The sequence below is a fragment of the Barbus barbus genome (genome assembly GCF_936440315.1).
Source record: "Barbus barbus genome assembly, chromosome: 29".
NCBI classification, from domain to species: domain Eukaryota; kingdom Metazoa; phylum Chordata; class Actinopteri; order Cypriniformes; family Cyprinidae; genus Barbus; species Barbus barbus.
In genome coordinates, this window is record NC_136757.1 from 26,600,531 (window position 1) to 26,616,585 (window position 16,055).

At 37.2% G+C, this 16,055-nt stretch overlaps 1 protein-coding gene across 2 annotated transcripts; it reads left to right on the plus strand.

The window, feature by feature from the left end:
- The first annotated feature begins 4,053 nt into the window (after positions 1-4,053).
- On the plus strand, positions 4,054-16,051 carry LOC306849050 (WD repeat-containing protein 13-like). Of its 2 annotated transcripts, XM_079383906.1 has the most exons (10): positions 4,054-4,108; positions 5,208-5,287; positions 5,421-5,652; positions 5,950-6,059; positions 6,295-6,425; positions 11,992-12,299; positions 13,699-13,879; positions 13,991-14,132; positions 14,217-14,335; positions 15,118-16,051. In XM_079383906.1, exons 2-10 carry the CDS (start codon positions 5,247-5,249, stop codon positions 15,300-15,302), a joined length of 1,449 nt encoding a protein of 482 aa, XP_079240032.1. In that variant the 5' UTR covers positions 4,054-4,108; positions 5,208-5,246; the 3' UTR covers positions 15,303-16,051. The 2 variants fall into 2 exon arrangements, with proteins under 2 accessions (XP_079240032.1, XP_079240031.1); XM_079383905.1 differs by having other exon boundaries at positions 4,079-4,108; positions 5,208-5,652.
- Positions 16,052-16,055: the final 4 nt, after the last annotated feature.

The following is a 16,055-nucleotide window of genomic DNA, read 5'->3' on the forward strand; positions in this document are numbered from 1 at the left end:
TACCTACCATGAAAGCAACCATGGTACTTTTTGGGCACATTTTGTAAGTATAGCCTATTTTGATTTTTGGATACCATGGTATTCCATGAACCTTGGAGTATGTAAATGCTATGGTACAGTACATAGTAATTGAGTATCATAGGAATATGGTAGAATACTGTGTTAATTGGGCATGTTTTGTAATATTGTAGCCTATATTTTGTTTATTGGACATGTACTGTGATAATATCGTGGTATTCTATTATGTAGCATACCTTGGAGTATGTAAAAATACCATGGTACAGTGCATAAATATAGTTATTTAGTACTGTAGTACATTACATGGTACTTCATAGAATACCATGTTAATACCATGGTACTTTTTGAATGTGTTGAGTAATTATTGTAGCCTATGTTGTTTATCGGACATGTACCATGGTAATAATTAAAGTATCATATATTTAAGCCCCATATATGGTACTTCATAGAATACCATACCATGGTACTTTTGAGTACATTTTTATAATAGCCTATTTAGTGTTTTTAGACATGTATCTTCGAGTACTGTATACAGTATATTTCATAAAGATAAGTACAATCATAAGCACTTACAGGAGTATTAGATTAGATTAGATTAGATTTATTCTCATATCCTGTGTCTGTTCTCTCTTAATAAAAGTTTGAGCCAGTATACCGGTTTATACAGATCAAACCATCGAATGACATCTTTGGTTAAATGGCCACATATGAAAGCGATGCTGTTGTCAGTAAATATTCATTACTTGAGATTAAATATGAATGGCACATTCTTTGGAGCGCATCTGGAGTGAAATGCTCAATCTGACAGGTTTATGGCTCTGCATATGTGGCTCTGCATATATGATCACACACTCACAATCTGTCTGATGTGGTTAAGTCAAGAGAAAAATGACATTCTGCTTTCTGACATTCCATAAAGCAGAAGCACTGTATATGGTAAAATACTGGAGTGCATTTAATATGCTTTATTTCCAGAACCAACAAAATCCCTGATCTAGTACATGCACCTCCTAAAACACTTGTTCTCTGCCACAAATACATCCTATGGGTTTGCTGCCTCAGCCTAAAAACAGTATTACATACATGCTTTATATTCCCTGAGCGCTGTCTCTAATGCATGGTTACACTACACCTATTTCTCTCTGTTGTCTACTAGGCCAGATGTTGGATCACATGGGCAAATATATATTTATTTTATAAGGCAAATGTTATTGTAGGCCAAAGCAAGAGGCTACATGTCTTTTGTTATAGAATTATGTAGGTATAATATTGATTGCATGAGGAGTTGAGATTGTTTGAATAAATGTCAAACAGCATAAAATTATAATTGAACTTGAAGTACATGCTCCTGGTTTTGTTGCAAATTATTTATTAGTGTACATCTTATAAAAAAAGTGTTTTGTAATTTTCACAGTCTTTGATCAATATTCACACCAGGATGCATTAAACTGATCAAAAGTGACACTAAAGACATTTATAATAAAATGTAACAAAAGATTTCAACTTAATAAATGCTGTTGTTTTTGACTTCATATTTATCAAAGACTCCTCAAAAAAGTATGATTTTCATAAGATTTCCCCCTCAAAAGGAAACAACTTTTTTTTTTTTAAAACATTGATAATAATTCGAAATGCTTCTTGAGCAGCAAATCAATGTATTTGAATGATTGGAAGATCATGTGACACTGAAAACTGTAATGATGCTGAAAATTCAGCCTGGCCATGACAGGAATAAATGACATTTTTAAATTTATAAAAATTGAACACGGTTATTTTAAATTATAATACAAATGATAAATAATAATATTAAATTATAATATAAATTGCGATATTAATATTAAATTATTATATTATGAAATATTGTTGTAATCAAAATAATGAAGCCTTAATGAGCATGAGACTACTTTCAAAAACATTTAAAAATCTTAATGGCCACACATTTTGAATAGGATTGTGTGTGTAAATAAATAAATAATTTGGTTTAAAAATCAGTCAATTTTAAATTATGGCAAGTGTATGAAATCATGTTTATTTTTAAAGCAGTTCATTTATGTACAGCACAGTTGACATGGGCGGAGTCAAATGAACAGATGAGGGCGGGGTCACAGAGTCTCTGGAGTCTTTATATTGGCCCAACTTCAAATGAGCAAATCACCAGTGTTATTCAAACGTGAGACCCATGTGAGGAGGTACAGAAGGCACAGACTACAGCGGTGCAGGCCAAGCTCTGTCTAGCGACGGTCAGATGGATGCTGGTGATTGGCTGGGGGATGGGAGGAGCAAACCTTAGCCCTGCCTACCCCAGGGGCCCCCATGCTTGCGTCGACAAGAGCCCAGGAGAGTCTCCAGAGCCAGCTTCACGAAGGCCTGGAAATTATTGCTTCTCTCCCGTCGGCTGTCCTGCGAGGGGAAGACACAGAGACAGATATCTTGACTGGAAACATACAGCAAGTGCAATTAAATCCACTTGTCCTTGAGAGCAAGAAATGTGCAATCTTCTCTCTCATTTGTGTCAAGATAACGTATAGTGTTTCTCCCACACACTAAATATCGTTTGACACTTCATTCTATTGTAATCAATCAAATCTTTATTTGTGAGTCAAACATTTACTTTCATAAGCCATAAAAAGCATTTTACATTTCAGATATTTGCGGTGTTATTTTTGCTTGTATTTCGTGCATCTAAAATGCCTTTTTTCACTCGTGTCTTCTATGCTCTTGCCAGTATTTACCTCCTTGCTTTTTGGCATCGTCTCCTTTCTGATCACCTTTCTTCGGCTGCTCCTTAGGACTCTGAGGTTGCTACAGGGAAAAATAAATAAATTACTTTTGAATGTTCTCTGAACATCCTGAAACAAGTAGTAACGTTTAATAAAACATTTCAGATTTTTTTTTTTTTTTGTGCTGATGTTTTGCAAAAGATATTAAAGCCCAGACAACGAATGTTCTATTAATGTTAGAACACTTTTCCATACATTTGAGAGAACCCTGCCAGAACATTAGCCAATGCTGACAGTGACTGATATTGAGCAGGCTTTATGAATTATGCATGTGTAACTTTCTAGTATGTGCAGTGGGTCTGCTGTGGGAAATTTTTACCTTGGTGGTTGATTTCTTGTCCGCCTTGTTACCTGTTAAACGTTAAAACATTCAGGACATTACTTTTTGCATGCTTGGTCTAATCTACTAATATTATTATCATGGCAGTTTTGCATATCATATGAAATCATTAAAAAAAATCTGCATATTTCATGCTTTGCTTCAATATCTACCTTTTGTTCCAGGCATTTTGTCTGCGCTCCAAAGTCCTTGAGTCCTTTTAGAATAAGCTGCTGAGGCACTGGCGCGACCCTCATTTATGGCCCCGGCCACTGAATGACATGTACAGGCCCCCTTCGGGAAAGAGCATCAGGAACAAGCAAAGAGCCCCGTCAGCTGTGCCTCTGTACTGTCCTGCCATGGGCTTCTGCTGAGCTCAGGTGAAATCATGGATGGGTATGTAGCTTTTGTACAGTTAATCCTTTAATTTTGCTGAACACAGATCAATAGTTCACTCCCAGCCTTTCCCTCAACACAGATGTACTTGCTAATTTTTGAGATCTGAAATGTTGATATTCCAGTTTGAAATTTTGGGGCGATCTGCAGGTTACAAGTCTCTGATACCACTTCTGATGAATTATGTTAGTTTTACCAAGACAGTGTTGTATCTTCATTATTTACATGTAGTGAAGAAGTGACTAAGAATTGTATTGACATGCACAAAGCAAAATGTTTAGAGTATCTGAACCTGGCACAAATCACATCAAATAAAAAAAGTGTTAATAATATAAATATTTAAAATACTCTAGGCTAAATCTGATTTAGAAAATAATGGAATCCCTGCTTTAAATTTTTAGTTACATATTTAATTTGAATATTTATACATGCAAACATCAATTTTCGTGCCTGTCCATTTTCAACATCAAACAAATCATCGGACAGTCTTGATTTCACGCGCTGCAATGATATGCAGATCAGCTGTTTGAAGGGCGGGTCGGTCACGTGATCACGTGTCCCTTCAGACAGAATGAACCGGTGAGCGTCTCGCACGGTAGGTGTCCTTTAGATACAAAATGATACATGACATTACGTTTCAGTAAGTTTAACCCATTCAGAAATTGTTATTAGCGAAATATTATAGCCACAGGCTGACTGACACGATGTTTTAGGAGGACTGTTAATCGGTGTGTAAAGGCTGTTGTTGTTAGCATCTCTGCTAACTGTGGCCAATGCGTCAAAAATAAACGATTTGTTTATGCTGTGCATAAATATGAATCATTTTGTTATTATATATTTTTTATAAAATTGTGCTTACGTTAGTCATGTTGCATTGTGCTAGTGTGTTGGATGCTTGTACTATTTGTATAAGATTTTTTTGGTTTATTTGTTTACAAAATATGTTTTAGGACTGTTCATGTGTGCATTTAAGGTATTAATAAAATATGTTTAACGCATTTTTTACGTTTGCATTCATTAAATTTAGTAATTTCATTCTGCTTTCCAAAGAAATCAAGACATTAATTGCTATATTTTTTTTCTCATAAATGTGTTTATACACACACACACACACACACACACACACACATATATATATATATATATATATATATATATATATATATATATATGTGTGTGTGTATATATCATTTTTTTTCTAAAAATAATTTTATGAACGTTGTCAAGTTAATTAAACGTAAACCTTTCCAGATAACATTTTGTTTTAGTAAAATTTGGCAAAAGCCAAATATTTCATTTTGGAAACAATTATTCAATTTACTTTACTCTCAATAATATAACAGAATAGTTTCCTTACACTATATAAATGGATTTTGCACATAAAATATGCAACTGCCTTCATATTTATAAATACATATTTATTATATTTATAGAGTCTCTCATAAGGGAATCCCCGTATTTGGGGGTCCTTAACTTCAAAAAGTTTGAAAACCTTTAAATTAAATTGTTAATTGCATTTATTGTTTATATTTAGGGTTATTAGTGTTATTTTATGAAAACTTGTATCATATCTCAACTGAACGGAATGATACAAATAATGTTTTGACAGCTTTTGTTGTTATATATATATACATACATATGAGTTTTTATTAATTTATTTAATTTCTATAAGAGTGTATTTGTGTCTCTTGCAGCTCTTGTGTTTCCTGCATCGCTCTGTGTTTGTGGACCTCATGGCTGCTGTTTGGCAGCAGGTGCTGGCAGTGGATGCAAGGTGTGTACATGATTGTCATTGGAGCAGGACTCCATGTATTTATATGTATGTTTTTGACATGTGTAGAGCCTAATCATGTGTTATATTATTCTTTATTTTCTGTCTTTCTGGCTCTTTTTGTTTTTTTCCTCAGGTACAATGCTTACCGCACACCTACGTTCCCCCAGTTCCGTACGCAGTACATCCGCCGGCGCAGCCAACTGCTCCGCGAGAATGCCAAGTGTGGCTTTGAGCCGGGGCTGCGCAGGCAGTATCTGCGTCTGCGCAGTCAGTTGCTCGCCCTGCGTTACGGGCCTCTGTCAGAGCAGAGCAGCTTCAGAGCCAGCAGTGTGCGCAGTTCCCGCACCACACTGGATCGCATGGAGGTTAGGTGCATTCAGAAACAGGGAAAAGGGTTTGAGAAATGCGGATAAGGAGTTCTGGGCTGAAATATGCCCCACAAAAACACAGACAGAGGGCAAGATAGAACATCTATATAGTCCTTGATATAAATAGCAATCCAGATCCAGGTCATTGCGTTGTGTGAGAGCTGCAGTACATGTAGTTTGCGAGCATGATGGGCTTTATGTTGCTGAAGTGCTAAACTCTAAAATCATCCTTCATTACTGCCTGCTTTTCTCTTTTCGTGGTCGTTTTTATCATCTTTTCTGTCTTTCAATCAGGACTTCGAGGAGGATCCCAGGGCTCAGGGTGCCAGAGGCCACCGGAGATCAGTAAGTCGTGGTTCATACCAGCTGCAAGCCCAGATGAACAGGGCGGTGTATGATGAAAGGTAAAGCTCACTAACTTCTTCATCTGACAAATGTTATGAAATGCATAATGTTTTGTGAGAACGTGTGACATGCTTAAACAAAAACGGGTACTATTTGTTGAATCAGCATCCCAAAATTTGTAAGAAACAAGTATTGGATTTCATTAAGCAAATATGATGCTGGTTGTTTTTACCGTGTTTTGCACTGTGTGACTGCACTGTATGAATAATTCTTTGGTTTTATCTTATGTGCTAGGCCTCCAGGTAGTCTGGTGCCCACCTCGGTGGCAGAAGCCAGTCGGGCCATGGCAGGTGACACCACCCTCAGTGAGAACTACGCCTTTGCCGGCATGCACCACATCTTTGACCAGCATGTCGACTCAGCTGGTGAGTGAACTGTTAATGACACGACTAAGGATGGTGACCAACAAAAATGACTCTAGTCTATACTAGATTTATTGATTTTTAGATTTATACTTTAGACAGCGACTGCTTCCTTTTTTCCTTTTTTAAAATGTCATTAAAGAACCCACGGGAACTTTGACACCCATGCTCATAAATACATTTTACAGTTTGTACACATCTATTTTTAGTCACAAATGCGAGTGAAAAGCTTACACTGACTACGTTTACATGGACATCAGTAATCAAATTATTTACCTTATTCTGAATAAGACAATATTATGATTAAGGTGTTTACATGAGTTGCTTTTAGAATAATCTTTCATGTTCCCGTTTTACATGTTATAGTACATAGATTGATTAATGGCATTCGTCATTACGTCATCACACGACGCAATCCGATGTCCCCTCCAGAATTTTACTTATAAACATAGTTTATAAGTATGCCATATGCCATATACAGTTTTGAGTGTTTAATTTTTAATATTATGAAAGCTTCAAGTGCAGTTAATTATTTTTACGTGCATACAGTGTATTTGCCGTCAAACAGTTGATCACTGCCATGTGTGTATCCGGTCGCAAAATGCGGCGAAAAGTCCTAGACGATGGTAATAGTTTGTATAAGGTGTTTACATGTCTGTACTGCACTTCAATAATGCGATTAAAATAGGAATATTCCACATGTCTTAATTCGATTTGTGTTTACGTCGGTTGTGACTTTAGCTGGATTAAGGTAATCAAAAATCTCTGTTTACATGGTAGATGTTTAATAAGAGTATTGTCTTAATCATATTAAAATCGGAGTATTGATATCCATGCAAACGTAGTCACTGTTGAGATCTGAATCCTATTATGGTAATATGTGTGTGTATATATATATATATATATATATATATATATATATATATATATATATATATACACACACACAGACACACACACACACACACTCACCGGCCACTTTATTAGGTACACCTGTTCAATTGCTGAGTAACACAAATTGCTAATCAGCCAATCACATGGCAGCAACTCAATGCATTTAGGCATCTAGATGTGGTGAAGACGACTTGCAGAAGTTCAAACCGAGCATCAGAATAAAGGGGGAAGAAAGGGGATTTAAGTGACTTTGAATGTGGAAGGGTTGTTGGTGCCAGACGGGCTGGTCTGAGTATTTCAAAAATTGCTGATCTACTGGAATTTTCACACACAACCATCTCTAGGGTTTACAGAGAATGGTCCGAAAAAGAGAAAATATCCATTGAGTGGCAGTTGTGTACAAAAAGACCACACCGGGTGCCGCTCCTGTCAGCTAAGAACAGGAAACGGAGGCTACAATTCACACAGGCTCACCAAAATTGGACAATAGAAGATTGGAAAAACGTTGCCTGGTCTGATGAGTCTCGATTTCTGCTGCAACATTCAGATGGTAGGGTCAGAATTTGGCGTAAAGAACATGAAAGCATCTAGGATCTAGGGTTGACGGTCTATCACGGTTTGAACGTACATCATACTGTAAACGTGCATATCTACGGTTTAAAAACAAATAATGAAAAAAAAATATATAATAATCTCACCCACGCATATGCAATTTATTTTGGCTGCTTCACTCTGCTGAAATTATAGAGATTGTATCTAATCTCCATCCCCCGCAGAAAAAAAGTTTAAATTTGCAGTATTGGAAAACTTTGGATATAAAAAACAAAAAAACACGAACGCGGGGAACACCGGTGCTTTTCCCTATTGAGACGTTAAGGTTTGTTTGACTTTCTAAGTTTGTGCTTAATATAACATAAAACATTAGCTTTCCTGCTATGTTGGTTTTCCAAATAAACACCATAGCAATGCGTCTTGAATATGTTTTGCATTATAAGTCTGATGCTTCTTTCTTTTTGGAATTATTGCTTGAGTAGACGCATTTGTCTTTTCAGTTCCCTTAATCAAGAAAAAATAAATTACAAAATGAATGCTGAATGATGTTTGACAGTGAACACATCTCCACTGCATAACCACATACAATCACGGGTGTCAGTTGCAAATATTAAACATGTTTAAAAAAATCTTTGTGAAAACGACTGGCAACGACTGGTTCCTTGAATTCTAAGATTATAATCTTTAGACACCACACACTATGTGATTTTTCTGCCGACTGCAAACAGCGACCGAGCCCAACTGGAACAGACCCGGTCCGACTGGGCACAATCAGCTGCGAGTAATAAATTCCATTCATAATCGGCCTCACAATCGTGTAGCGTGTTCTTGGCTTAAGAGAAAGCCAGTTTTATTTCAGAAAAAACATTGTCAAATACACTAAACTCAAAGGTCTGCTACAACCCGTCAAAATAAAAGTTCAATTTAACTTGAAGTCCTGACAGAAATAAATTAGCATTGTACAATATACTTAAAAGTTATGACAACAATAATAATATTCTTTATAATAATTCATTTATTTAAACATTATTTTTAAGGAATATCATGTTTGTCCATGTCTTACCTTAGGATACCTCTGTTGTGCAACACTTTGCTAAAAATAAGTTGTTTTCAAATTTTCATTTCATAACATTTTAAAACATGAATTAAAATGTTAAAGTGTGATATAGATATACATAAGGCTTATGGCTTTATTTTGTAATTGTTTTTGTTTTTTTCCTCAGAAGAGAGGCTTACTTTCATTAAAATGATTTCAAGTTTGTTGCAATAAAGGATTTGTTCACTCAAATAACTTGTTCTTATTCTTTTAAGAGTCATTGTTACTGATAAGAATTATTGTTTAATATATACCGTGAAACCGTGATATTTTCTGAGACGATTATCATACCGTGAAAATCTCATACCGTTACAACCCTACATGGATCCATCCTGCCTTGTCTCAACGGTTCAGGCTGGTGGTGGTGGTGTAATGGTGTGGGGGATATTTTCTTGGCACACTTTGGGCCCCTTAGTACCAATTGAGCATTGTTTAAATGCCACAGCCTACCTGAGTATTGTTGCTGACCATGTCCATCCCTTTATGACTACAGTGTACCCATCTTCTGATGGCTACTTCCAGCACGATAATGCATCATGTCACAAAGCTCAAATCATCTCAGACTGGTTTCTTGAACATGACAATGAGTTCACTTTACTCAAATGGCCTCCACAGTCACCAGATCTCAATCCAATAGAGCACCTTTGGGATGTGGTGGAACGGGAGATTCTCATCATGGATGTGCAGCCGACAAATCTGCAGCAACTGTGTGATGCTATCATGTCAATATGGACCAAAATCTCTGAGGAATGTTTCCAACACCTTGTTGAATCTATGCCACGAAGTATTAAAGCAGTTCTGAAGGCAAAAGGGGGTCCAACCCAGTACTAGCAAGGTGTACCTAATAAAGTGGCCAGTGAGTGTGTGTGTGTGTGTGTGTGTATATATATATATATATATATATATATATATATATATATATATATATATATATATATATATACATACATACATGCATACATACAGGTGCTGGTCATAAAATTAGAATATCATGAAAAAGTTGATTTATTTCAGTAATACCATTCAAAAAGTGAAACTTGTATATTAGATTCATTCATTACACAGTACACAGACTGATATATTTCAAATGTTTATTTCCTTTAATTTTGATGATTATAACTGACAACTAATGAAAGTCCCAAATTCAGTATCTCAGAAAATTAGAATATCAATTAAGACCAATACAAAAAAAATGATTTTTAGAAATGTTGGCCAACTGAAAAGTATGAACATGAAAAGTATGAGCATGTACAGCACTCAATATTTAGTTGGGGCTCCTTTGGCCTGGATTGCTGCAGCAATGTGGCGTGGCATGGAGTCGATCAGTCTGTGGCACTGCTCAGGTGTTAAGAGAGCCCATGTTGCTCTGATAGTGGCCTTCAGCTCTTCTGAATTGTTGGGTCTGGCGTATTGCATCTTCCTCTTCACAATACCCCATAGCTTTTCTATGGGGTTAAGGTCAGGCGAGTTTGCTGGCCAATCAAGAACAGGGACACCATGCTCCTTAAACCAGGTACTGGTAGCTTTGGCAGTGTGTGCAGGTGCCAAGTCCTGTTGGAAAATGAAATCTGCATCTCCATAAAGTTGGTCAGCAGCAGGAAGCATGAAGTGCTCTAAAACTTCCTGGTAGACGGCTGCGTTGACCTTGGACCTCAGAAAACACAATGGACCAACACCAGCAGATGACATGGCACCCCAAACCATCAATGACTGTGGAAACTTTACACTGGACCTCAAGCAACGTGGATTATGTGCCTCTCCTCTCTTCCTCCAGACTCTGGGACCTTGATTTCCAAAGGAAATGCAAAATTGACTTTCATCAGAGAACATAACTTTGGACCACTCAGCAGCAGTCCAGTCAAGACGCTTCTGACACTGTCTCTTGTTCAAGAGTGGCTTGACACAAGGAATGCGACAGCTGAAACCCATGTCTTGCATACGTCTGTGCGTGGTGGTTCTTGAAGCACTGACTCCAGCTGCAGTCCACTCTTTGTGAATCTCCCCCACATTTTGAATGTTTTTTTTTTTTTCACAATCCTCTCCAGGGTGCGGTTATCCTTATTGCTTGTACACTTTTTTTCTACCACATCTTGTCCTTCCCTTCGCCCCTCTATTAATATGCTTGGACACAGAGCTCTGTGAACAGCCAGCCTCTTTAGCAATGACCTTTTGTGTCTTGCCCTCCTTGTGCAAGGTGTCAATGGTCGTCTTTTGGACAACTGTCAAGTCAGCAGTCTTCCCCATGATTGTGTAGCCTACAGAACTAGACTGAGAGACCATTTAAAGGCTTTTGCAGGTGTTTTGAGTTAATTAGCTGATTAGAGTGTGGCACCAGGGGTCTTCAATATTGAACATTTTCACAATATTCTAATTTTCTGAGATACTGAATTTGGGACTTTCATTAGTTGTCAGTTATAATCGTCAAAATTAAAGGAAATAAACATTTGAAATATATCAGTCTGTGTGTAATGAATGAATCTAATATACAAGTTTCACTTTTTGAATGGTATTACTGAAATCAACTTTTTCATGATATTCTAATTTTATGACCAGCACCTGTATATATACACATTTTTCTATATAAAAGTCTTGACACTTTAGTGCTATTTTCCATCTTCAGTAACCACATCCGAGGTGCCTTTGGGTAAGCCGAACCCTAATTGCTCCCCGGGCACCACAGCAAAGAAAACAAAAGGCTGCCATGCACTTGGATGGGTTAAATGCAGAGCACAAATCCGAGTATGGGACACCATACTTGGCCACGTTTCACGTCACTTTCATTTTTCACTTTCACTTATCAGCCAAACTGAAAAAAATACTTTGGTATACATCTAACCTGCACCTTAGACACAACCGTATTTAGATGAGTGCTTCATCAAGACCAGCATTTTAACCAAGAAGTGCTTTTAATCCTTTTCCTGTGCAGTTGCATTACCACTAGCCTGCTTCAGTGCATGCACGTCAGTCCTGGCTCTGAACTGTTGTTTTACCCTCTCATTTTAAACTTTTACTATTTTATCTCCTCAGTTCCTCGATTACAGTTTGCCAATGATGATAAACACCTCCTTGCCTGCTGCTCGTTGGATGGGACATTGTCAATCATGACGTTGTCCCCGCCTCCACCAACTGTAAAGGTGACACTAAAGGGACATGCTGGTCCCGTGACTGACTTCGCCTGGTCGCTCAGCAATGACATCATTGTGTCCACGTCAAAAGACGGCACTCTGCGCATCTGGAACACAGAGGATGGACGCTGCATCCGAGAGGTGGCCGACCCAGAGGGCAGTGAGCTGCTGTGCTGCACTTTTCAGCCCATGAACAACAACCTGACTGTGGTGAGTCCAAATGTAATTTATTCCTGTGATGCAAAACTGAATTTTCAGCATCATTACTCCAGTCTTCAGCATCACACAATCCTTCAGAAATCAATGTACTATGCTGATTTGCTGCTCAATAATTTTTTTTTATTATTGTCATATTTTGAAAACTGCTGAGCCACTGAGAATTTTTTGGTGAATATAAAGTTAGAATGGGATTATTCAAGGTGACAGAGTATGGAATTGTTTATGCTGATGAAACACTGTGCTGACTGCTGTAACAAATACCATCAGCCCTTTCAGTAATCCTATTAGGGTGTGAAATTAACATGCGCCACCAGCCAAAAAGAGTAATTTGTGTGCAGTGATGGGAAATTTTACTTACCCACCAACCACTGTGGTGGACCTATAAAATATATCTGAATGACATTTGACAAGAAATGCAATTGATGGTTTGATTATATCTCTTATACTTTTTTCTGTGGATTTTAAAGCAATTTTGTGTTGTATGTGAACACTCCAGCTAAATTCAGACAATCTCAGGAGGTGCTATGAGTTTGATTAATTTATAACATGCATTGTGAACACAAAATAAATTGAAGAATAACTTTTGTATGGTTGTTATGTTTACTTGATTACCCATGCATCTGTTTTTAGAAAAATTGTCATAAAATGTGAGTTAAAAATTATTTTAAAATTGATGCATCAGGATTTTAAGGAAGGTTTATTTGTTTCTTTTAATCATTGTATTGCATTGCATTAAATGTTTTGAAACTACAGAGCATTGGTCATAAAACATTTAAAAATCATGTTACAATAGGAAAATATTGGGAGATATAGAGTGGCAAGTGATATTTATATGCATTTTATATTAGTCTGCTATTCTATTATGATTTACATTAGATTTACATCAGAATGCCATCTTACTTTTTGGCCATATGAATATCATATATAAAATTATAATTGCATATTTTGATTGATTTGGACCACTGAAAAACTATATCATACTATGAGCCATAAAAACCTGCAAACACATGCAAACTTGTTTTTTTTTTTTTTTAGATTTTGTCTAAATAAATAATTTGATAGTTATTTCTTATGTCAGGCTTTTCAGGGTTAATAAATACCCCAACAGAGATTAATTTTACTTCTGAAAAAATATTTAAAAATGATATTCACTCATTGGCATCTGTAATCTAAATATTTGCTTTTATACAATGCTGCATTATAAACTAAAATGACTGATTGCAGCTTTAACCAAGACCAAAAAGAGAGCTACAGATGTTTAATTTTCTAGTTATTTAAATTGTGAAAAATGTTACACATTCCCTACCCTGAATCCTGCATGATGATTTTGCTGTGAAGTGTTTTCAGTTGATATGATGCATCAAATGTGTCCTTGATTGGCTGTCCCCAGGTTGGCAACAGTAAACACCACCTGCAGGTGGTGAACATCTCCACTGGGAAGAAAGTGAAAGGAGGCTCCAGTAAACTCACCGGTCGAGTGCTTTCTCTCTCGTTTGATGCTCCGGGGAGAATCCTGTGGGCTGGTGATGACCGAGGAAGCATTTTCTCCTTCCTCTTTGACATGGCCACAGGTACAGTACAGAGATATTTTCTTGCGTAAAGCATGAGTGGAAAATCAGGACAACATAATATAAATGAGATTATAGTTACTATGTTGTAAAGCTGAGGTTCTTTTTCTACAGGAAAACTGACCAAAGCTAAGAGACTGGTGGTGAATGAGGGCAGCCCTATCTCCAGCATCTCAGCCCGCTCGTGGATCAGTCGAGAGGCACGGGATCCGTCGCTGCTCGTCAACGCCTGCGTCAACAAACTACAGCTCTACAGGTTAGAATGCACTTACAGCAACTCAGATTGTTACTTTCTCTTGACTGAGATGATTATTGATCAGTGCGGAACTGGTGTCGACAGGGTCGTGGATAATGAGGGGACTCTACAGCTGAAGAGGTGTTTCCCCATTCAACACGGATCCCAACCGCTGCACAGCATCTTCTGTCCTCTCATGTCCTTCAGACAGGGAGCCTGTGTTGGTAAGACCACAGTCATCATCATATTACGGGCAATTTCTGTCTGTTTTGTGTGTTATATATTCACTACTATTCAAAAGTTTGGATTGGCATGATTTTTAAATGTTTTTGAAAGAAGACACTTATGCTCAGGCTGATTTATTTGATCAAAAATACAGTAAAACTATAATATGGTCAAATGATAAGTGTTTTCTATTTATATATTTTAAAATGTAGTTTGTTCCTGTGATGCAATGCTAAATTTTCAGCATCATTACTTCAGTGTCACAAGATCCTTCAGAATTCATTCTAAAGGGGCACTTTTCGTTCCATTGACTTCCATTCATTTGTGCAAATGTGTCAGACCGGAAATGCAAGTTCGTGCAAAAAGTTTGACATTTTGCTGAATGCCAAAGTTCAAGCTCGGTGAACTCTGACCTGTGAATTTGCATCACGTGAAACCGTGTGACCAACAGCAGATCGAAACGTCACAGCATGACCTCGTAACTGAATTAAAAGAACATAAATTTAAAACTGCAGCGCTGCAGGAAAGTGGAGTAGATCATATATTTTTACATTTTAGATGCGTTATAAATTGTTGAATTTAAGTTTTTAAAAAGATGCTGCAATCACGATCGTTAGCATCATGTTAATGACAAACTTTTGATCAATACATTTTCTGTTTGAATGGCACATCACAATCACTTATGAGGTTCCTTTTCAGTTAGGATGTTGCCTATGTAGGCAGCTCACTATGTTTTGGAACAAAGCCAAAGTAAGTGAATCTTGTTCTTTCCCTTATGCAGTTACCGGCAGTGAGGATGCGTGCGTTTACTTTTTCGACGTTGAACGCAACACTAAGGCCATTGTTAACAAGCTGCAGGGCCACAGCGGGCCCGTCCTGGATGTGAGCTTCAACTGCGACGAAAGCCTGCTGGCCTCCTCTGACACCACCGGAATGGTGATCATCTGGAGACGAGAGCAGAAGTAACCACGGCAACTCCAAGCTTTCGCTACCTTGGCAACAGCATCTTCCGTGCAGGCTGGCTTGAATCATGTGCAATGAAACCCCTACTGTAAATGTCAAGATGACTGTAGTGTTTTGAGTCTGAACTAAATCACGTGGACCATGAAAGAACTTGTGTCTTATCTTTGTTTTAGGGCTGATGTTTCTGTTTTTAGTTTTGTGGGACGTGGCGCTTGTTTGTGGAATTCACTAGTGCTTTGTGGTCATAAAAGTGCAACTTAAGAGAGGAGATATTAATATAATACTTTGTTCACCTTAGTGAGTGTGTGAGAATGAGAACGTTGAGTCTGCGTGTCACTGAAGTTGCGTTGGCTTGCACAATAACACTACTGTATTTATGCCTTGTTGAACTCAATAAATTTAATCGCGCTAGCTGAATTAAGCTACATTTGGTCTTTCTGTTTTCCCTCATGTTTTGTTGTCATGTTTTTTGGATGTATATTTTTCACTTTTAAAGATTGAAGCACATGTTTGATGAAAACCTAGTTGTAATTCAAATTTGAATATGAATAGGCCTCCTCAAGTGAATAATATTATTAAACTTTACCCTGTGTTAATACAGTTTGCAATATTTCTTTAATATATCTTAAGTATTTTTGATTGTAAATATGATTTTTGGTGACTTGCGACTTTATTCATATGAAAGACTAAATCTCGTTGCTGTTTTTAATATGTAAAGGCTTTTATTTTGAAATGAACATTCATTAATTCATAAGC

What these genes read in the sequence shown, in the direction of transcription:
- LOC306849050 (XM_079383905.1), top strand. Translation starts at nt 5,281, where the DNA reads ATGCAAGGTGTGTACATGATTGTCATTGGAGCAGGACTCCATGTATTT. An exon ending in AGGGCGGTGTATGATGAAAG is followed by an intron (nt 6,060 to 6,294) that starts GTAAAGCTCACT and finishes CTTATGTGCTAG; the next exon opens with GCCTCCAGGTAGTCTGGTGC. An exon ending in TGAACAACAACCTGACTGTG is followed by an intron (nt 12,300 to 13,698) that starts GTGAGTCCAAAT and finishes GGCTGTCCCCAG; the next exon opens with GTTGGCAACAGTAAACACCA.